The following is a 17032-nucleotide window of genomic DNA, read 5'->3' as shown; positions in this document are numbered from 1 at the left end:
TGTGTGTATATACACACACACGCGCGAATGCGTATCATCATGTAAATGTGTATGTATGCTTATATAACACATGAATGTCCGTACAACCTCTCCCTTTTTCAGAAATAGCAGCAGTAGCAACATCACTGTTTATAATTACTTTCCATTCCTGGTTGAAGTCTCCCTCCATAGACAACAGCAAATAACTTTCTTAAAATGTGGGAAAAGCCCACTAGTGTACTGTGTGAAGACTAGCACATTCTGAATCCAACTTTTTCCAAACAAAATTGGTTCATTTGGAACCATTAGGCATATCACTATACTTCTGAGTTTCATCACTAGAGTTCATTTTTACTTTTGGATATATTTTAGGTGATTTTTTTTTTTTTACTCTGAGCAACTTTGAGACGGAATACTAGTTTTATTGTTGTTTTGTGTGTGTGTCTTCTTTTTTCCCTAGGATTATTTAAAAAATTCGAACATCACTGCTGTTTCTGTACATGGATGGCTTTTAGGTTCTCAGTCTTTACATTCCCAGTGTAAATAAATATACTCTAGATTTTCAGGTCACGGTGCGTGTGCTCTCAGGGGTAGTAAATTTGCCTTTTTACACAAGAAAAGTTAGACTCCTTAAAACAACCCAAATCCAAAATAACACTAACACGAATAGTAAAACACCCCATCCACTGAAATAAGTAGCTATAGAATATTTTTAAGATGCAAAGTCTGATTTTGAAAAGAGACATTATATATGTGTGTGTGTGTGTGTGCACACCTTTTCAAAAATATATACATATACACATGCACATATGCAGTTTATGTGTTGAGGGCTCTTGGAAAGATTTATACTTAATGGTAGAAAAGAAACTCAATTTCCTTTGTAAAGTCACTTCTTTTGTAGTCTTGGAGCAGTAGAAAATAGGAAAGTTTTTAATAATTTATGCTTTCAGAGAAAAATTGAGCTAATGTCCAGTGGATTTTCAATGATAATTAAAATTAAGATACAGATGATGGTGAGAATAAATATATATGCACTACTCCGAAAGGTTTGTTTCTAGCACTATTTAGATTTATACTAGATCCAAGCTATTTTTCTGTCCTCTCAAAAATATTCAGAATTAGTTAGTGATATTATTATACAAAGATGTGTTATGAAAAACCTTTTGATTTCAGACAAAAGAAATATCTAATTAATTGAAAGATTTTGAAATTTATAAAATACGCTATATGTTAATTTCAAAGTGATAATTAGTACTTTAATACTTTATTTGCTGCCTTTATTCAAAGTTGTGGAATTTGTAAGAAGAACCATGATCAGCATCTCCTTTTACTGTGTGATACCTGCAAACTCCATTACCACCTTGGATGTCTGGACCCTCCTCTTACAAGGATGCCAAGAAAGACCAAAAACAGTTATTGGTAAGCAAAATAGAGAAAATATAGATGTTAGAATTGGGTTGGCTTCATTTTAGCAACATAAGATGAAGTATTATATTATTTCATAATAAAGTTTTTGGCACATTTTATAATCGATCATTTATAAATATTTTATCCAACTCTTGAGACATTATTGACCATTAAAAATTGTATATATTTAAGGTGTACAACCTAACAATTTGATGTATGTATACATTGTAAAATAATCACCACAAGCGAGCTAAGTAACATGTTCATCACCTTACATTGTTACTGTTTTCTATTTTTGTGGTAAAAAATGCTTCAGACATATATGTTTATTATAGTATTATATGAATAAAGCTATAATAGTTTCTTTTTAATGCATTTTAAGTTAATTGAGGCTATTTTGGTATCTTGGTGGATTCTTAAAGCATGAATTCTGTCTAGTGTTTTTGTAATTTTCTTTTGCTTTATTATAAGGATTTCTAAAAAAAAAAAAAAAAAGAGTTTCTCAAATGCTTTGTTTTGAAATGGTAATGGCCGGAGGGAAGGTGGGCTGGGTGGAGGTTGGCAAAGGGGAGGAAAAGGGGGACATCTGTGATAGTGAAGTTAAAAAAACAGAATTTGCCTCCATTCATGATTTTATTTGTAATTTAATATTTTATTTCTAAATTAGTGTTACTGAAGGCTTTATTTCTAGTATTTGTCATTTGTGCTAGTTATATTAAGTTCAACCATTTTTTTTGCAAATCTAGAAACATTTGATGTTTCTTATTTTTTCCCCTTAACTTGTGCATATTGAATCACTACAGATGTTTGATAAAGCTTATGATACCTATGATGAATTTTATACTTTCCTTAATTTTAGTCCAGGGGAGAGACAGATTTTCATTCAAATTTAAATAGGCTGTTTCTATATAGGAAAAATACAGGACATGGAAAACTTTGTAATGGACGTGGTATTCTTTTTATACAAATTACCTTTCTAGTTTTAGAAAAGAATGAACCCCGGATTCTTAAATGGTAATCTATACAAAAAGGTGCATATTTCTCAAAGACACTAAGCATGTTTTTGACCTCATTGTTTTTCTCTTAAAGCGGCCTCTGTTCATTTTATTAGTGAGCTTCCATTTTTTTCACCATTTTATAGGATTTCTTTTTCATAATGTCCTTTTATCAGTTTGTCATAAGACATACTGGTCTGCTCTTCTCAAATGTAGTGGAATGTATTTCTTTTTGTATTTATGTGCTTTTGAAACTAAAATTTAAGAAGATAATAATAGTCTCTCTTGCTAGAATGCCAGCAGTATTAATAAACATCCTATGTAGGTTTCTAAATTGAAAGCCAGTTTGGTAGCCTCCAGGGCCAGGGCCCTTAGTCATGATCTCGAACGTGGAGATAGGCAGTTCTCTCCTTAAACGAGGTTATGAACTTGTCTGCAGAGCTCTGGTTTCGAGTGGGTGAGAGTTTTTGGAAGAACTTCAGATCAAAGAACATAACCTGGGATGGTTTTGTGAAAGCTCTCCCTAAGAGACATAAGTTACTTAGAGTCCTGTGCATTGGTTGCAATGTTTTAAAGTAAAAGTAGAAACTGAAACTGTAGCAAAAAACAAACAAAAACTTCAATATCTTTTAGTTTCTAGTAACCATATTTCCTTTGGCCTCTAAAATCAACTTAGCTTTGCTTAGCAGCTTAACTATATTAACAGTTGTATACAAATAAATAGTATAATAATTAATAAATAATAAAAGAACCGTTTTGCATACTCACAACTGTAAACCTACTTTTGCCAACCCCTGTAAGTTTTGGAGAATTATTTTTTCTTTATGTATGTCTGGCATTCACCAATCTGTTCTCTGTATCTGTAGTTTGTGTGTTTTTAATATTCCACATATAAGTGAGACCATATAGTATTTGCCTTTGATTTATGCATTTAGCACAATGACTTCAAGGTCTATCCATGTTGTTGCAAATGACAAGATTTCCTTCTTTTTTGTAGCTGAATAGTATTTCATTGTGTGTCTGTGTGTCTGTATACACCACGTTTCCTTAATCCATTCGTTCATTGATGGACACAGGTTGTTTCCATGTCTTGAATATTATAAATAATGATGCAGTGAACATGGCAGTGCGGGTATCTTCTCAGGAACAGTGAGTTCATTCTGCTGGGCGTATGTGTATACCCCGAAGTAGAACTGCTGGATCACGTGGTCGTTCCCCATACTGTTTTCCATAGTTGCTGCGGCATTTTCCATTCCCAGCGACAGTGCACCAGGGTGTCTTCTCCACATTCTTGCCCGCACTTGTTATCTTGTCGTTTTGATGACAGCCATTCTACCTGGGTGAGGTGGTATCTCATTTTGATTTGATTTTGATTTTCCTGATGAAGTTTTATATAGGCACCTGTGAAGATTTTCTTCTAAACAGAAGGGAAAGCATGGGATAAGGGGAAAAAAAGAAACTATAGTGTGGAATCTTTGAAGATTAAAAGAGGTTATCTATAAAGAAGAAAAGTAATTCATGAACTTTGTATAAAATTTGGAAAATAGAGTGTTACTAGGTTTATTGCATTTAAGGATTGATACAATTATTTTTTCTTCAGCTTATAATATTCTTTATAAATTAATTAGCATACTTAGCATTATTACACATTAAGCGTAATTATTCTGAACATGTGTTGTAGTGTGGTGCTGGAGATGAACAAGGTATGTAGCTCATTGAGAAAAACCTCTTGGCATTTCAGTATTGAGGTGGTTCTTTTACATAAATTCCAGACAATGAATTTTCATTATTTATACTTTAAAAAGTCCACTTTTAACTAATTGAGTGTTTTGATTACTTAGGTTATCTTTAATACTTTTTATGGAAATTATAAATTATAGGATTCTCTTCCCTAGTAGAGTACATTAAGTTAAAATATATAGGATTAAGGAGAGTTTAGCTAAATTCATGGATGACAGTAGCTTAGTGGTTATGAAAAGAAGCCAGGTATGTGTTTTGACATTCTGAAAGATAACTGTGACTTTCTTCCAGGTATTATGTAACTTAATTGAATTGGACAGGCCATCTCTGCGTTCATGGTTATATTTTCCTTCGATTTCTGAGTTACTCAGTGTTTTGTGTTGCTCAGGGCATAACAGTTCTCCAAAAGCAAGTTTCTTTGTCACCTGGAGGTATCACCTTTGCTGGAGATGAGAGTAAAAGTGAGAAGTTAGAGAATGTCCTGACAAGAATTATAGTTACAAAATGAGACAATAAGGGGAATACCTCAATTAAAAAAATACACACCACAATGACTTACCCTAAATATCCCAGAAATTCATCTATGTTAAAAGAATTGGAACTGTCTGGGAAACTGACTACATTTCACTTCAACTAATTATTACCAAGATTATATGATGTAAAGGTCCCTTATTATAACTGGTCCCTTTCTGTGGTATAATTTGGTGTCTTTCTATAGGTACTTCTGTTTTGATGCTTTTTGTATTGTATTATTTACTGATGGGGTTTTCACAATGTAGGACCATCATTAGATTATTTCAAAATATACTCATCATTTCAATTAGGAGATTCCATAAGCTGCTTACGTTTCAGATGAGCCTTTACTCTTGTCATTGGACAACACGAGCAATTTTGTATATTATACTTGAGTTATTTTATTTTCATGGTAACCTGTGATTCCAAGGCGTAAAATGCTTGGTTGTTCTAGTAATATATAAACAATTTTAAGTAACACATGATAAATTACTTCCTTGTTTTTCTTTTATTAGTGTTTTTACTGTTAACATTTTTGTTCAAAAGCTTTGCTTAAACAAATGAGAATTTTAAGATGTTAAGATTAATGCCTTAAATATTAATTTGCATTTTAGCAATTAAGGGCTTGTATTAGCAACACAAATGGCACGTTGCATTTAATTCTGTTATTGGAGTTCAAAATTTAAAGCTGTTAGTCTTTAATTAAAAATAAATATTAGTTTGCTATTATTTTACTGTATTAATGAGTGAGATATGAATTTTGTTGGAGCATGAATTCAGATGATAAGAGATCTTTGAAAATACTTGATGAAAGAATTATAAGTTTCATTCAAAGGTACTGATAAAACATGTAAACTAAATATCAAATATAATTTTATATGTTATTACATTTTATAAAGGGGTTGCTTATCAATTAGACTTTTATAGAAGTACTTCCTGATCATTCTTTTAAATTTGAAGAAAATATATGAAAAAATTTTACTTTTAACAACTTGGTATGAATTGTTGAAACAGGCTTTTATAACTTCAATATCAAGATGTCCAGTAGTCATTGTGCAGACTTCTGCTGTTCAGATGTTAGCCCCTAGCCACGTGTGGCTATTTGAATTTAATCGATTATAATTTAAATTTAAAAATCAGTTCCTGAGTCACATTAGTCACATTAGAAGTGCTCAATAGCTACATGGGGCTAGTGGCTACCGTACTGGACAGTGCAGATGCAGATAATTCTAACATGTAAAGTTCTGTTGGGCAGCACAGAGTTAGACTGGCCTTTCAGTTTAATTCTTTAATGTTACTCATATGTTTTTCCAAATTTTTTTATTGTGGCAAAATACACATAACAAAATTTACCACTTTAATCATTTTTAAGTTATACATTTCAGTGTTATTAAATAGATTAATAGTGTTGTGCAACCATCAGTCTCTATAGTGTGTTTCATCTTGTAAAACTGTAACTCTGTACCCATTAAACAGTAACTCCCCACTCTTCCCTGCTCCCGACCCCTGCCACCTGTCATTCTACTTTCTGACTCTGGTTTTGACTACTTTGCCTCATCTAAGTGGAATCATAGAGTATTTGTCTTTTTGTAACTGGCTGATTTTCAAGATAAGGTCCTCAAGGTTCATCCATGTTATAGCAGAATTATTGCAGAATTTCTTTCTTTTTTAAAACTGAATAATATTCCATTGTACGTATAGACCACATTTTGCTTATCCAACATGTGGGCTTACAAGTCAAAGTTATGTAATACTAGCTTTTAGGGCAATACTTTTTTTTCCCCAGTGTATTAGTCTCTTGTGTCATGTAAAAAACAAAATGTGGAGTTAGAAACCATTGTTACGACAATAATACTAGCTTTTCTAATTGACCATGTATTAAACTTTATTGAAATCTTTATTTATCCATACAGCTCTGAATTACTGTCTAGTGTCTCAGAGCTGTATGGATAAATGCATAGTGTTTTTTGTTTTTTTTTACCCTGCAGGATTTTCTTGAGCATTTCTTATAGGACAGGTCTAGTGGTAATACATTTCCTCACTTTTCGTTTGTCTGGGAATGTCTAATTTCTCTCTCACTTTCGAAGGGCAGTTTTGCTGGACATAGAATTCTTAGTTGACAGGTTTTTTTTCCTTTTAACATTTTGAATATATTTACCCAGTGCCTTCTGGCTTCCAAAGTGTCTATGTGAAATCTGCTGATAATCTTACTGTGAGTCCTATGTGATGATTCTGAAATTCCTTCTACTTTCAAGAATCTCTCTATATCTTTTTCTTTGGAAAGTTTGATTATAATGTGTCTCAGTTGGGTTTCATTGAGCTTCTTGGATGTTTATATTCATGTCTTCCATCAAATTTGAGTTTTCAGTCATTGTATCTTCAAACTTCTCTCTGCCGCTTTCTCTCTTCTTCTTCTGGGACTTGCACAATGCAAATGTCCACTTGTTGCTGTCCCACATGACCCTTAGGCTCTGTTTGCTTTTCTTCAAGTCTTTTTTTCTTTCTGTTCCTCATACTTGATAATTCCCACTGTCTTATCTTCAAGTTCACTGATTCTTATGTGTGCTTCAATCTCCCTTATTTCCCATGAAAATTGTATTTTTAATTTCAATTATTGTACTTTGAAATTGATTGTACTCAGCTCCAGATTTCTTCTTGATTTATGTTTTAGCTTTCTATCTCTTTATTGATGTTTCCACTTTGTTCATACATTGTTTTCCAGACTTTCTCCACAACCTACTTCAGTGAGCATCTTTATCACAGTTGTTTTAAAGTCTTTGGCTTCTAGATCTGTCATCAAATCTTCTGACACCATCTCTGTTTACTTACTTAATTTTTGTCCCCTAATTGGACTATACTTTTGCCTTTTTTGTATGCTTAAGGTTTTTTTTTCAAAAGCTGGGCATTGAAATTTTATAATGTGGTAACTCTGGAAATGAAATTCTCCTATATCCCCAGGATATGCTGTATTTTGTTATTGTTTTTTATTTGTTTTTTCCTATAGTGGGCTGTCTCTGTGCTGAGGATCAGACTGAGGTGTAAACTTAGGATCTTCTCATGTCTTTTCTTAGCTTTTTCCTAGCAAGCGTGACTACTTCCTAGTTTGGTTAGTTTATGTACTTATTTTTGAATGTCCTAGCCTTTAATGTCTGGCTCCCAAAAGGGGAAGAAGAGAAAAATAAAGGTGAGGGATGAAGGACACCAGTCTTTTAAGTCTTAGAAGTCACTTCAGACCGAGAGGGAGTGCCTTGCGCTAATAGAAGGAGGTCACCCACCTCTTTGTCTACACTTTGCTGATCAAAAACAGCCATCAACAATCAGAGCACAGATCCCAATATTTGTAGTCAGGGTTCGATTTGCTCACCCTGGCTCTTAACTACTGTGTGCAGGCTAGTGCAGGAATATGTTCACAGCTGCCTGCCAGGTGGCTTGGGATGGAGATTGAGTAGCTGCTATGCACTCAGCAGAAGTTGACCAAAATTACTAGCAGTTTGCCTGTGCAAGCCTTTGCCTGAAAGTTGCAAGCCTTCAACAGATACCAGCCTTCTAAAATAGTTACATCAGACAAATTCTGCCCGTGCAACTGTTTTCTAGCTAGAGAAACAGATTTCTCTTGCTGCCTACTTTGTCATCTTCCCCACATCCCCATGTTTTTGAAAATGCTTCATTAAATTCTTTTAATGAGTAGGTTTATGTTTCTTCTTTTATAAGTTGTATGGGCCACTAACTAAAATAACCATTTATTTTTTCAACACTGTTTAGAATCTGTTTCTACAGAGTTTTCTTAGTTGGCATATTCATCATGGCTTGTCATTAATTAAGAGTAAAAGATATGAATAGCTGTGACAGGAGTAGAGTCAGGGTCAATAGTGACTTTGATTTTTAGGTGTCACAGCATGTCACTTAAATGAAAGTCATGATTTCCAAAAAGAAACGGCCTTTTTAATCAGTGCTGAATCTCTAGTGTTATAATCATGCAGCATCATTACATATGTTCTTAGTACACTCACAGGACTACACAGAATTGCCTTATATATTTCCTTGTTATTATAGGCGTATATATGTTTTTCCGTATGTATAGTCATTATACACCCTGGGATTACATGTACCGGTGCATATTTTTATTTATTTTTCACATAGACCTGAATTTTGTGTTTCTAGAAAGCAATGCCAACACTGGACGCTAAGAGTAAGTGTATGAACTTACACTTTTTCTCCATGCAGGCAGTGTTCAGAATGTGACCAGGCTGGGAGCAGCGACATGGAAGCGGACATGGCCATGGAAACCTTACCGGACGGAACCAAACGATCCAGGAGGCAGATTAAGGAACCTGTGAAATTTGTCCCACAGGACATGCCTCCAGAGCCCAAGAAGATCCCAATAAGAAACACGGTAATTTATTTCCTGTTGATCATCACAAAATTCTGAGACCGAAACGTCAGAGGTGAAAAAGACAAAGGGTGAACGTGTACTCAGGAGCCCAGGAAAGAAACGTGTGTATTGCTATTGGTTATTCTTAAGACTGTATTATTTTACACTATGAAATGTACCATACATACCTGAGAATTTATTATTTATGTATTCCACTTAAAGCGTAATAAGAATGAATACCCATTATTAGTATAATGAACGTACTAACCAACTTCAAAAATACAACATTACTAAAGCTTTTGAAGTCCCCTGTGAATTCCTTGGTAATCATATTACCTCCACTTAGCCCAGAAGTCACCTTCCTCAGCTTTATATTTCTCATTCTCTTCTTTTAATTACACTCCAAATGTGTGCATTCCTAAATAATACATAGTTTTCCTGGTTTCGAATTTGGTGTGAATGGAGTTTAACTGTTTTCTTCTGTTATGTGGTACTTTGACCACATTATATTGATTTCATTCCTACAAGCTGACCTGTGTAGTTGTAGCTCATTTATTTTCACTAAGGTGTGATTTTCTTTTTTAAAAGAATAGATCACTATTTATTTTGTCTTTTGTTCTGTACATCTTCATTTTTGTCATTTGCATCTTTTTTTGTTTTATAAACAATTTTGTTTGAAATATTTTTATAAAGGGCTCCTGCAGCGTGGTAACAAGGAGTTAGGGTACGCACTAAGGCATGGCTTTGCTTAGCTATAGAATATTTGCATCTTCAGTTTTGCGAGATAATTCCAGCACTTCCTGAAGCAGTTAACACTCATACCAGCAATGAATAATGATACCCTTGCTCCCAAACTTGTTTTGTCCACTGTCTTAATGCTTTTCAGTGTATACATATAAAATACTGTATTGCCACTTTATTTAGTGTTGCCCTCAAAACTAATGACTTTGAGCATCTATATTTTGGGTCAGTTGTATTTCCCCATATAAGAAATGTATATTCAAGTTGTTTCTAGTTTTCCTATCAGGTTCTTAGCCTGTTTCACATTAAAAATTGAGGCCAAAGTTTAAGGAATTTCTTCCAGAAAACATTCATATTTGTTATTACCAGATGCCTGGGAGCCCTAAGCTTGGTGTGCATCTTTTCTGTTACACAAGGAGTGTGAATTTCTGCTCCAAACCCATGAAGGCTGGCGTATAGTTATAAATTCTTTGGGGAGACATTTTACTTTCTTACCTTGAGCCAAGGCTGTCAAAAATCTGCCTCCCCCTGAAGGAGATGGAAAGATAATTTTAGGGTTACTTGTCATCATTTGTTTTGTTACCTGTTCAGTTTTAGAGAGTCTTTATTTTTTCCCCCTGAAAGTAAAAGTTCTCTTTAATCTATGATAACCCTCTATTTTGGAATCACTTAAAAGATGTCATTTAAGAAGTCACCTAGGTTATTTCATCCATTTTTGTGTTATGGGCTCATTTGAAATTGATGAAGCAAATCCTGGAATTGTTGTCTTTTAGATCATTGAAATAGTTAATTATGGGTGCCCTAAACTAGTCAACTTGAAGGGTTTTTTTTTGTAGTTTATACAAGTAAACTTTTTTTAAGGCTTTACAGGTACATTTTGTTTACAAATGTACTAAAGAGAATTTTCCTTCTTTGAATGAGCCTGCTTGTTTCTCTGTTTCTAAAATATTTTCTATAACTGTTTGATTACAAATCTGTAGCTATTCTTAAGATCTTAGAGATCTTCATATATAGATACTTCATATGTAGATGTCTAGAAATATTATCCTTTTAAGAAACACTTTTTCTAGTTTATTGCTTAAAGAAATCCTTATGGTCAGTATTGTCATTATTACCTTTGGAGTTATGTAGAGGGAAATTTTGTACATGTTATAGGGATATTTATGTGCTCAGAGTTTAGTATTATTTAAGATAAAGGAGGATCCTATGTTTTAGAATTATAAGGAAGCTTTATTATTTTCTAATTTAGTTTAATTGCTTTCATCTTACTCTTTGTCTCTGGCTTTCTTGTGTAAAAGTTTTAATCTTGTAGATATTGGTGGGTGAAACACAGAAACTATCCCACGGCCAGTAATTTTAGGAAATGTCACAGCACGCTTATTTTCTCTCTTGGGGGAATTCAAAAACATATTGAAACTCTCAGAAATAATGCTGTTTAGAAAAATATATAAATTATTTATCTTTTTTCCTAACTTATTTTATCAGAGAGCACTTTTTTTCAAGGTACTTTTTAAAAAATTTGTAGCAGAGAGTGCCATGTGGTGGCAGCTTTCGGTGTTCCGGAGGCCATAGGTTCTCCTGGGGAGTCAACAATTTTTAGAGCATAGTTCAAGGTTATTTCATGCTAGTAAAATGATTTTCCTTTTGTTAAAATAATCCTTTTTGTGGTACATGAGAATTGGTATTCTGTTGGAATAATTTTATGTTTAAGAATTCAGACTTTACAATCTAATTTAGCATACAGCACTTTCAAGCTCTTTTTTAAAGGCCTGTCAGTGGAGTTGTCCAAAGACCATCAAAAAAGGGAAATGATCAGGGCTGCTATAGATGGAAGTCCTATTTTTATTGAATAGTTTTCCTTACCTCCTTCAATTTCTCACTTTTTATACTTTGTATCTTTATGTTTAAAAGAAAAATCAGGTGGTAGTAAGGGACTGAAAGGGGAAAGGAATAAATTCTAATATTGGGTTGGCTAAAAAGTCTGTTTAGTTGTTTACATAAAGTAAAAGACATTTTTCATTGTGAGTATGTCAGCTATCTCCTGCTTGGTGTAATGTTGACTGTTCTCAATTAATGTCTCCCTTTGATCGCTGTCAGTCTCATCTGGTCTGCCCAACTGTGGAGCATTGTCCAGTGAGAAATACCCAGCGTGAAACTTTGCAAACTACTTTAGACACATAATCAGTCACAGCACCTTCTCCATACACTGCACAAATCTTTTTTTTGGCGTTTCCGTTGCGTTTTTTCCTTTCTTATGCCAAAAAAGTTGCATATTTTCTTCCATCTTCAATATTAAAATGGCTACACAAAAATTCACTGACGTTGATAAGTTTTTTAAAAATACACGCTGATACGGCAGGTGTCACAATACAATCTAACAAAATTGTTTAGATTGAAGTAAAGACCACTAAGTGCTATTAGAGTAATCTTACATAAAAAAATATACACCGACTTTTTGGCCAACCCAATATATTGCTACTATTAGTTTAACTTCCATTTATCCATACAGCTAATAAATCCAACCATTTTATTGCTTTGTATTTCTTCCTACCACTTAACGACTAGGTATTTTATATTCAACACATTTTTCAAAGGTAGGTAAGTCAGAAGAGAATGTGGGAGATTAGTTTACCTTTATATACAATGTAATAATAATAATTAACATTTGATAATGATTCATCAAATGCAAGATACTGTACTATAATTCTCCACCCTATTCGCCCCTTTAAAAAGTAGGTTATTTGGATTTCTGGCCAAGATAGAGGCATAGGTAGATATACTTTACTGCCTCTCACAACCAAAACAAGGACAACAAATTTAAAAACACTATCTAGCCATAACTGCCAGAAAATTGAACTGTACAGAATTCCAACAACCAAGGAGTTAAAGAAACATTCATCCAGGTAGGAGGGGCAGAGATGGGCAGCCGGGGTGGAGAGGACGTGTGTCAAGATGGCAGCTTGAAGACCAGGTGGGCCCACATTCCTGTGCAAATAACCAGGAGGAACACTGGGGAGCAAGACAGACCACAGCATCCCAGGGTTTCATTGTGGGGAAATAAAGCTTCAAAACCTCTGGCTGCAAAATGCTGTGGGAATTGAAGAGAGTTCTTTGGAGAGGACTACAGGGTCCCAGAATGTACACAAGCCCACATACCCAGGAATCAGCACGGAAGGGCCCAGTTTGCTTGTGGGAAGCAGGGGAAGTGACTGAAAGCCGGCTGAGAGCCAAGCAAGTGGCATTATTCCCTTTTGGGCCCCTCCTCCACATACAGTGCCACAATGCAGCTATGTGGGTTGCCCTGCCCTGGCGAATACGTAAGGCTCCACCCCTTACAATGTAACAGGCCTGCTGAGACAAAAAAAAAGTATGGCCCAAATGAAAGAACAGATCAAAGCTCCAAAAATAGAACTAAGTGAAGAAGAGATAGCCAGCCTATCAGATATACAGTTGAAAACACTGGTAATCAGGATGATCACAGATTTGGTTGAGTATGGTCGCAAAATAGAGGAAGAAGTGAAGGCTATGCAAAGTGAAATAAAAATATACAGGGAACCAACAGTGAAGGGAAGGAAACTGTGACTCATATCAATGATTCGGAGCAGAAGGAAGAAGTAAACATTCAACCAGAACAGAATGAAGAAACAAGAATTCAGAAAAATGAGGAGAGGCTTAGGAACCTGTGGGACAACTTTAAATGTTCCAATATCTGAATCATAGGGGTGCCAGAAGGAGAAGAGGAAGAGCAAGAAATTGAAATTTTATTTGAAAAAATAATGAAGGAGAACTTACCCAATCTGGCAAAGGATATAGACTTCCAGGAAGTCCAAGAAGCTTAGAGACTCCCATAGAAGTTGGACCCAAGTAAGCACACACCAAAGCATATCATGATTACATTACCCAAGATTAAAGATAAGGAGAAAATCTTAAAAGCAGCAAGAGAAAAGAAGACAGCTGTCTACAAAGGAGTTCCCATAAGACTATCAGCTGATTTCTCAAAAGAAACCTTGTAGACAATAAGGGTCTGGAAAGAAGTATTCCAAGTCATCAAAGGCATGGACCTACATCCAAGATTACTCTATCCAGCAAAACTATCATATAGAATGGAAGGACAGATAAAGTGCTCCCCAGATAAGGTCAAGTTAAAGGAGTTCATCATCACCAAGCCCTTATTATTTGAAATGTTGAAGGGACTTATCTAAGAAAAAGAAGATTATCAAAAATATGAACAGTAAAATGACAACAAATTCACAACTATCAACAACTAAAAAAGAACAAACACTAAAGCAAACTAAGCAAACAACTAGAACAGGAACAAAATCACAGAAATGGAGATCAAATGGAGGATTATCAGTGGGGAGAGGAAGGGGGCAACAGGGGAAAAGGTACAGGGCATAAGAAGCATAAATGGTAGGTACAGAATAGATGGGAGGAGGTTAAGAATATTATAGGAAATGGAGAAGCCAAAGATCTTATATGCATGACCCATGGACATGAATTAAGGGGGTGGAATGCTGGTGGGAGGGGTGGTGCAGGGTGGAGGTGAATAAAAGGAGAAAAAAATGGGACAAATGTAATAGCAGATCAATAAAATATATTAAAAATAAGTTATTTAACTATTATAACTTCTATTTTATTAAAAATGAAACTGAAGAACAGAAAGCTTGAGTAATTTACCTGTGATTTTATATTACTGAATCTCAGCTTTTTTGATTAAGCAACAAATATCCCTTTTTGGCATGTTCAAGTGGTTTGATCATTATTAAGAGAGATGGGCCCATAAACTCAAACTTTGTGCTCCAGTGCCTCTATGCCAAACAAGGCTACTCTTAGAAGAATGGCATCCACTTTTTCCTGCTGCCAGGCAGTTTCCATTTATCATAGCCAGAGAGTACAGTGGGGAATAGAGTACTTCGGCAAGCCTTGCTATATTTTTATTATTTGGATACTGAGGAAAGTCAATTTTCATTTCATTCTACTGTGGTTTCCTTAATAAGGATTTATAGAAATCTGAACAAATACAGCATATTTTGAGTCATCCAATTCAGTAAGATATAGATGCTCTTCAAAGTGAGTAGTCCCAGCATTATATTTTTCTCTTAGATTTTTTTCTATATAGAGGTGATAAAAAGATTAGCCAGAAATGTTACATGAAAAAATTATAGCATTAAAGACTTCATGTTTAAAAACAGTGGGTTAAGAGAACTATATCTAAATGTAAAAATGAAAATACTGTACTTTCAGAAAATACCTTTCTGTACAAATACGATTTTTTCTGATTCATATTTTAATGTTACCTTATATTTATGTTATAGGTTACCATCAATTTTTTGGCAATATATCATTCCAAATATTAGATTATTCTTAATAATTAAATTTTAACTATAAAGGTAATATATATAAATACTTTTTAGTTACAAGAAATTTAAAATATAATTAAAGTCTCCTTTAACTTTCCTGCCAGCATTCCCCTCCCTCAATCCAAATTCACATGCCCTGAATCTACCTTTAATTCTAGGGTACATATTTTGATCTTTGATTATCTGATATTTCTTTCGATGTATTTGTCAGAAAAGAAAAAAAATATCAATGATCCACATGGAAAAGTAGTATGGGCATAATTCAGGGATCATAGAAACATTCAAGTATTCATAAGTAAAAGAGGAATGGTCTGGTTTTGGAAAGTTCTTCACATGGTGTGTCCTGCTCAAGAGCTGTGACTTAGTGACACCCTAGCTTGGCTCACAGGTACCCCATCTCCAGTACTGCGGCATCTCAGGGCCCATTATTCTGTATTTTTCTTGCTGGATACAAGCTGGAGGACTAAGTCTAAAGAACAATAAGAATTGAAAAACATTTTTATTTTCCATTATCTATTATTTACTCTGCATTTTTTATTAATCCTCTTTCATGACTACCCTATGAAGTAGTCACTGTTATCTCACCTTACAGATGAGAAACTGAGGCAGTGTTTAAGTAACTCACTTGCCTAAAGTCATGCAACTGCCAAGGCAGAAATCAAACTTAGCCAGCCCCTGAGGCCATATTTTTAACTACTTCAGTGTGCTGCCTTTCTAGACAAACTTACTAGCTCTCCTCCTTAAGCCAGAATCAGAGGCTCCTGATGGCTTCCAGCAGCTCGGTGACTCGGGATTTGGTCGGGAAAATGAAAGTCACTCTGTGCAGAATTCACAGCTTATACCACTGGGGGTGTGGATGTTAAGAAAGCTGTCACCATATGTTGGAGAAGCTCTGCTGAACACTAGAGATTTTAAATGAAATATTTATCCTGAAGCACTGAGCAGGTGGTAGGAGCTGACATTAGGTCGGAGAACTTGACAGTGGAGATCTTAGTCTGAAGAGCACTGGAGAGTGGGTGGAAAATGAGTTTGTGTGGAGTCTGCAAACTGCTAGGACTGTGACGTGGAAGTTAACCAAAAGGTCTACAAGGCTGCAGCATCAGGAAAAGCCGAGCCTCAGAGTCCCCTGACCTCCTGAGAAAAGGACCTTTACTTCTGTTATGTTTCAAATCTGAGATGACTAACATGGAACTGTACAGGGAAGGGAACTCCGGGAAATGTGGTCCAGCCTTAGAGTAGGCAAGGGGTTGTGGTGGAGATGCGTGCCAGACCGGCCATGGGCAATCCGGCATGCTAAATCCGTTTCCAAAAGTGGCTAATGTACAATAGTAGTCGGCACATGGGCGGATGCCCTAAAAAGTGGCATTCGCAGACTCCTTTCCTCCTTCCACTTTTCTTTCCTTTTTGAAGACCGTGATGCTATTTTTCCCATCCATATTCTCCCAGCTCTGAGCACTGCACAAGGCATGCAGTAAGGTCTTGATAAAGTGGTTAAATGAATCCCTGGGAGCATGAATGCAGACAGGGAATGAAGCATTGTAAAATACCAAGAGGAAAACCTGAGTGTAGGCCAATGAAAGTGAACCTGGGCATTTTACAGGCCCAGCGATATTGAAAATAGAGAGGGGGTTAGCTCCTTCCCTGGCTCGCTAAATACCCAGCTTAACCTTCACAATGCTTTCCATTCATTTATGAGTGAATCAATATTTTTTCTCCCACTATTTTCTCTTTCTTTTTTTTTTTTTAAGAAGTAATTAAAAGGGAGTCACATGGATGAAACAGAGAATCTTAAAAATAAAGGTTCTAGTGATACATGATGTGTCAGTTTCTGTTAACTCAGTGACTTTTGTCCGCTCTTGTCTTTATTTATAGAAGCTACACAAATGAGTTTAGGGCTTTTCTTATCAGAGACCTTGGCAAAGAGA

The 17032-nt window shown here is 35.1% G+C and overlaps 1 protein-coding gene across 9 annotated transcripts in view; it reads left to right on the top strand.

Annotated features, from left to right (window-relative positions):
- PHF14 (PHD finger protein 14) overlaps positions 1-17032 on the top strand; it is a 179719-nt gene that overhangs the window by 42302 nt on the left and 120385 nt on the right. For all 9 annotated transcript variants that reach the window (XM_024577288.4, XM_024577287.3, XM_045185200.3 and 6 more), the window contains exons 13-14: positions 1267-1398; positions 8859-9027. In XM_024577288.4, the coding sequence (XP_024433056.1) occupies positions 1267-1398; positions 8859-9027 (301 nt within the window). The remainder of the gene's footprint in view (positions 1-1266; positions 1399-8858; positions 9028-17032) is intronic.

This window comes from Desmodus rotundus, chromosome 6 (assembly GCF_022682495.2).
Source record: "Desmodus rotundus isolate HL8 chromosome 6, HLdesRot8A.1, whole genome shotgun sequence".
NCBI lineage: Eukaryota > Metazoa > Chordata > Mammalia > Chiroptera > Phyllostomidae > Desmodus > Desmodus rotundus.
Note: the sequence above shows the minus strand (reverse complement) of the source record. Positions and strands in the feature narration are given on the sequence as shown.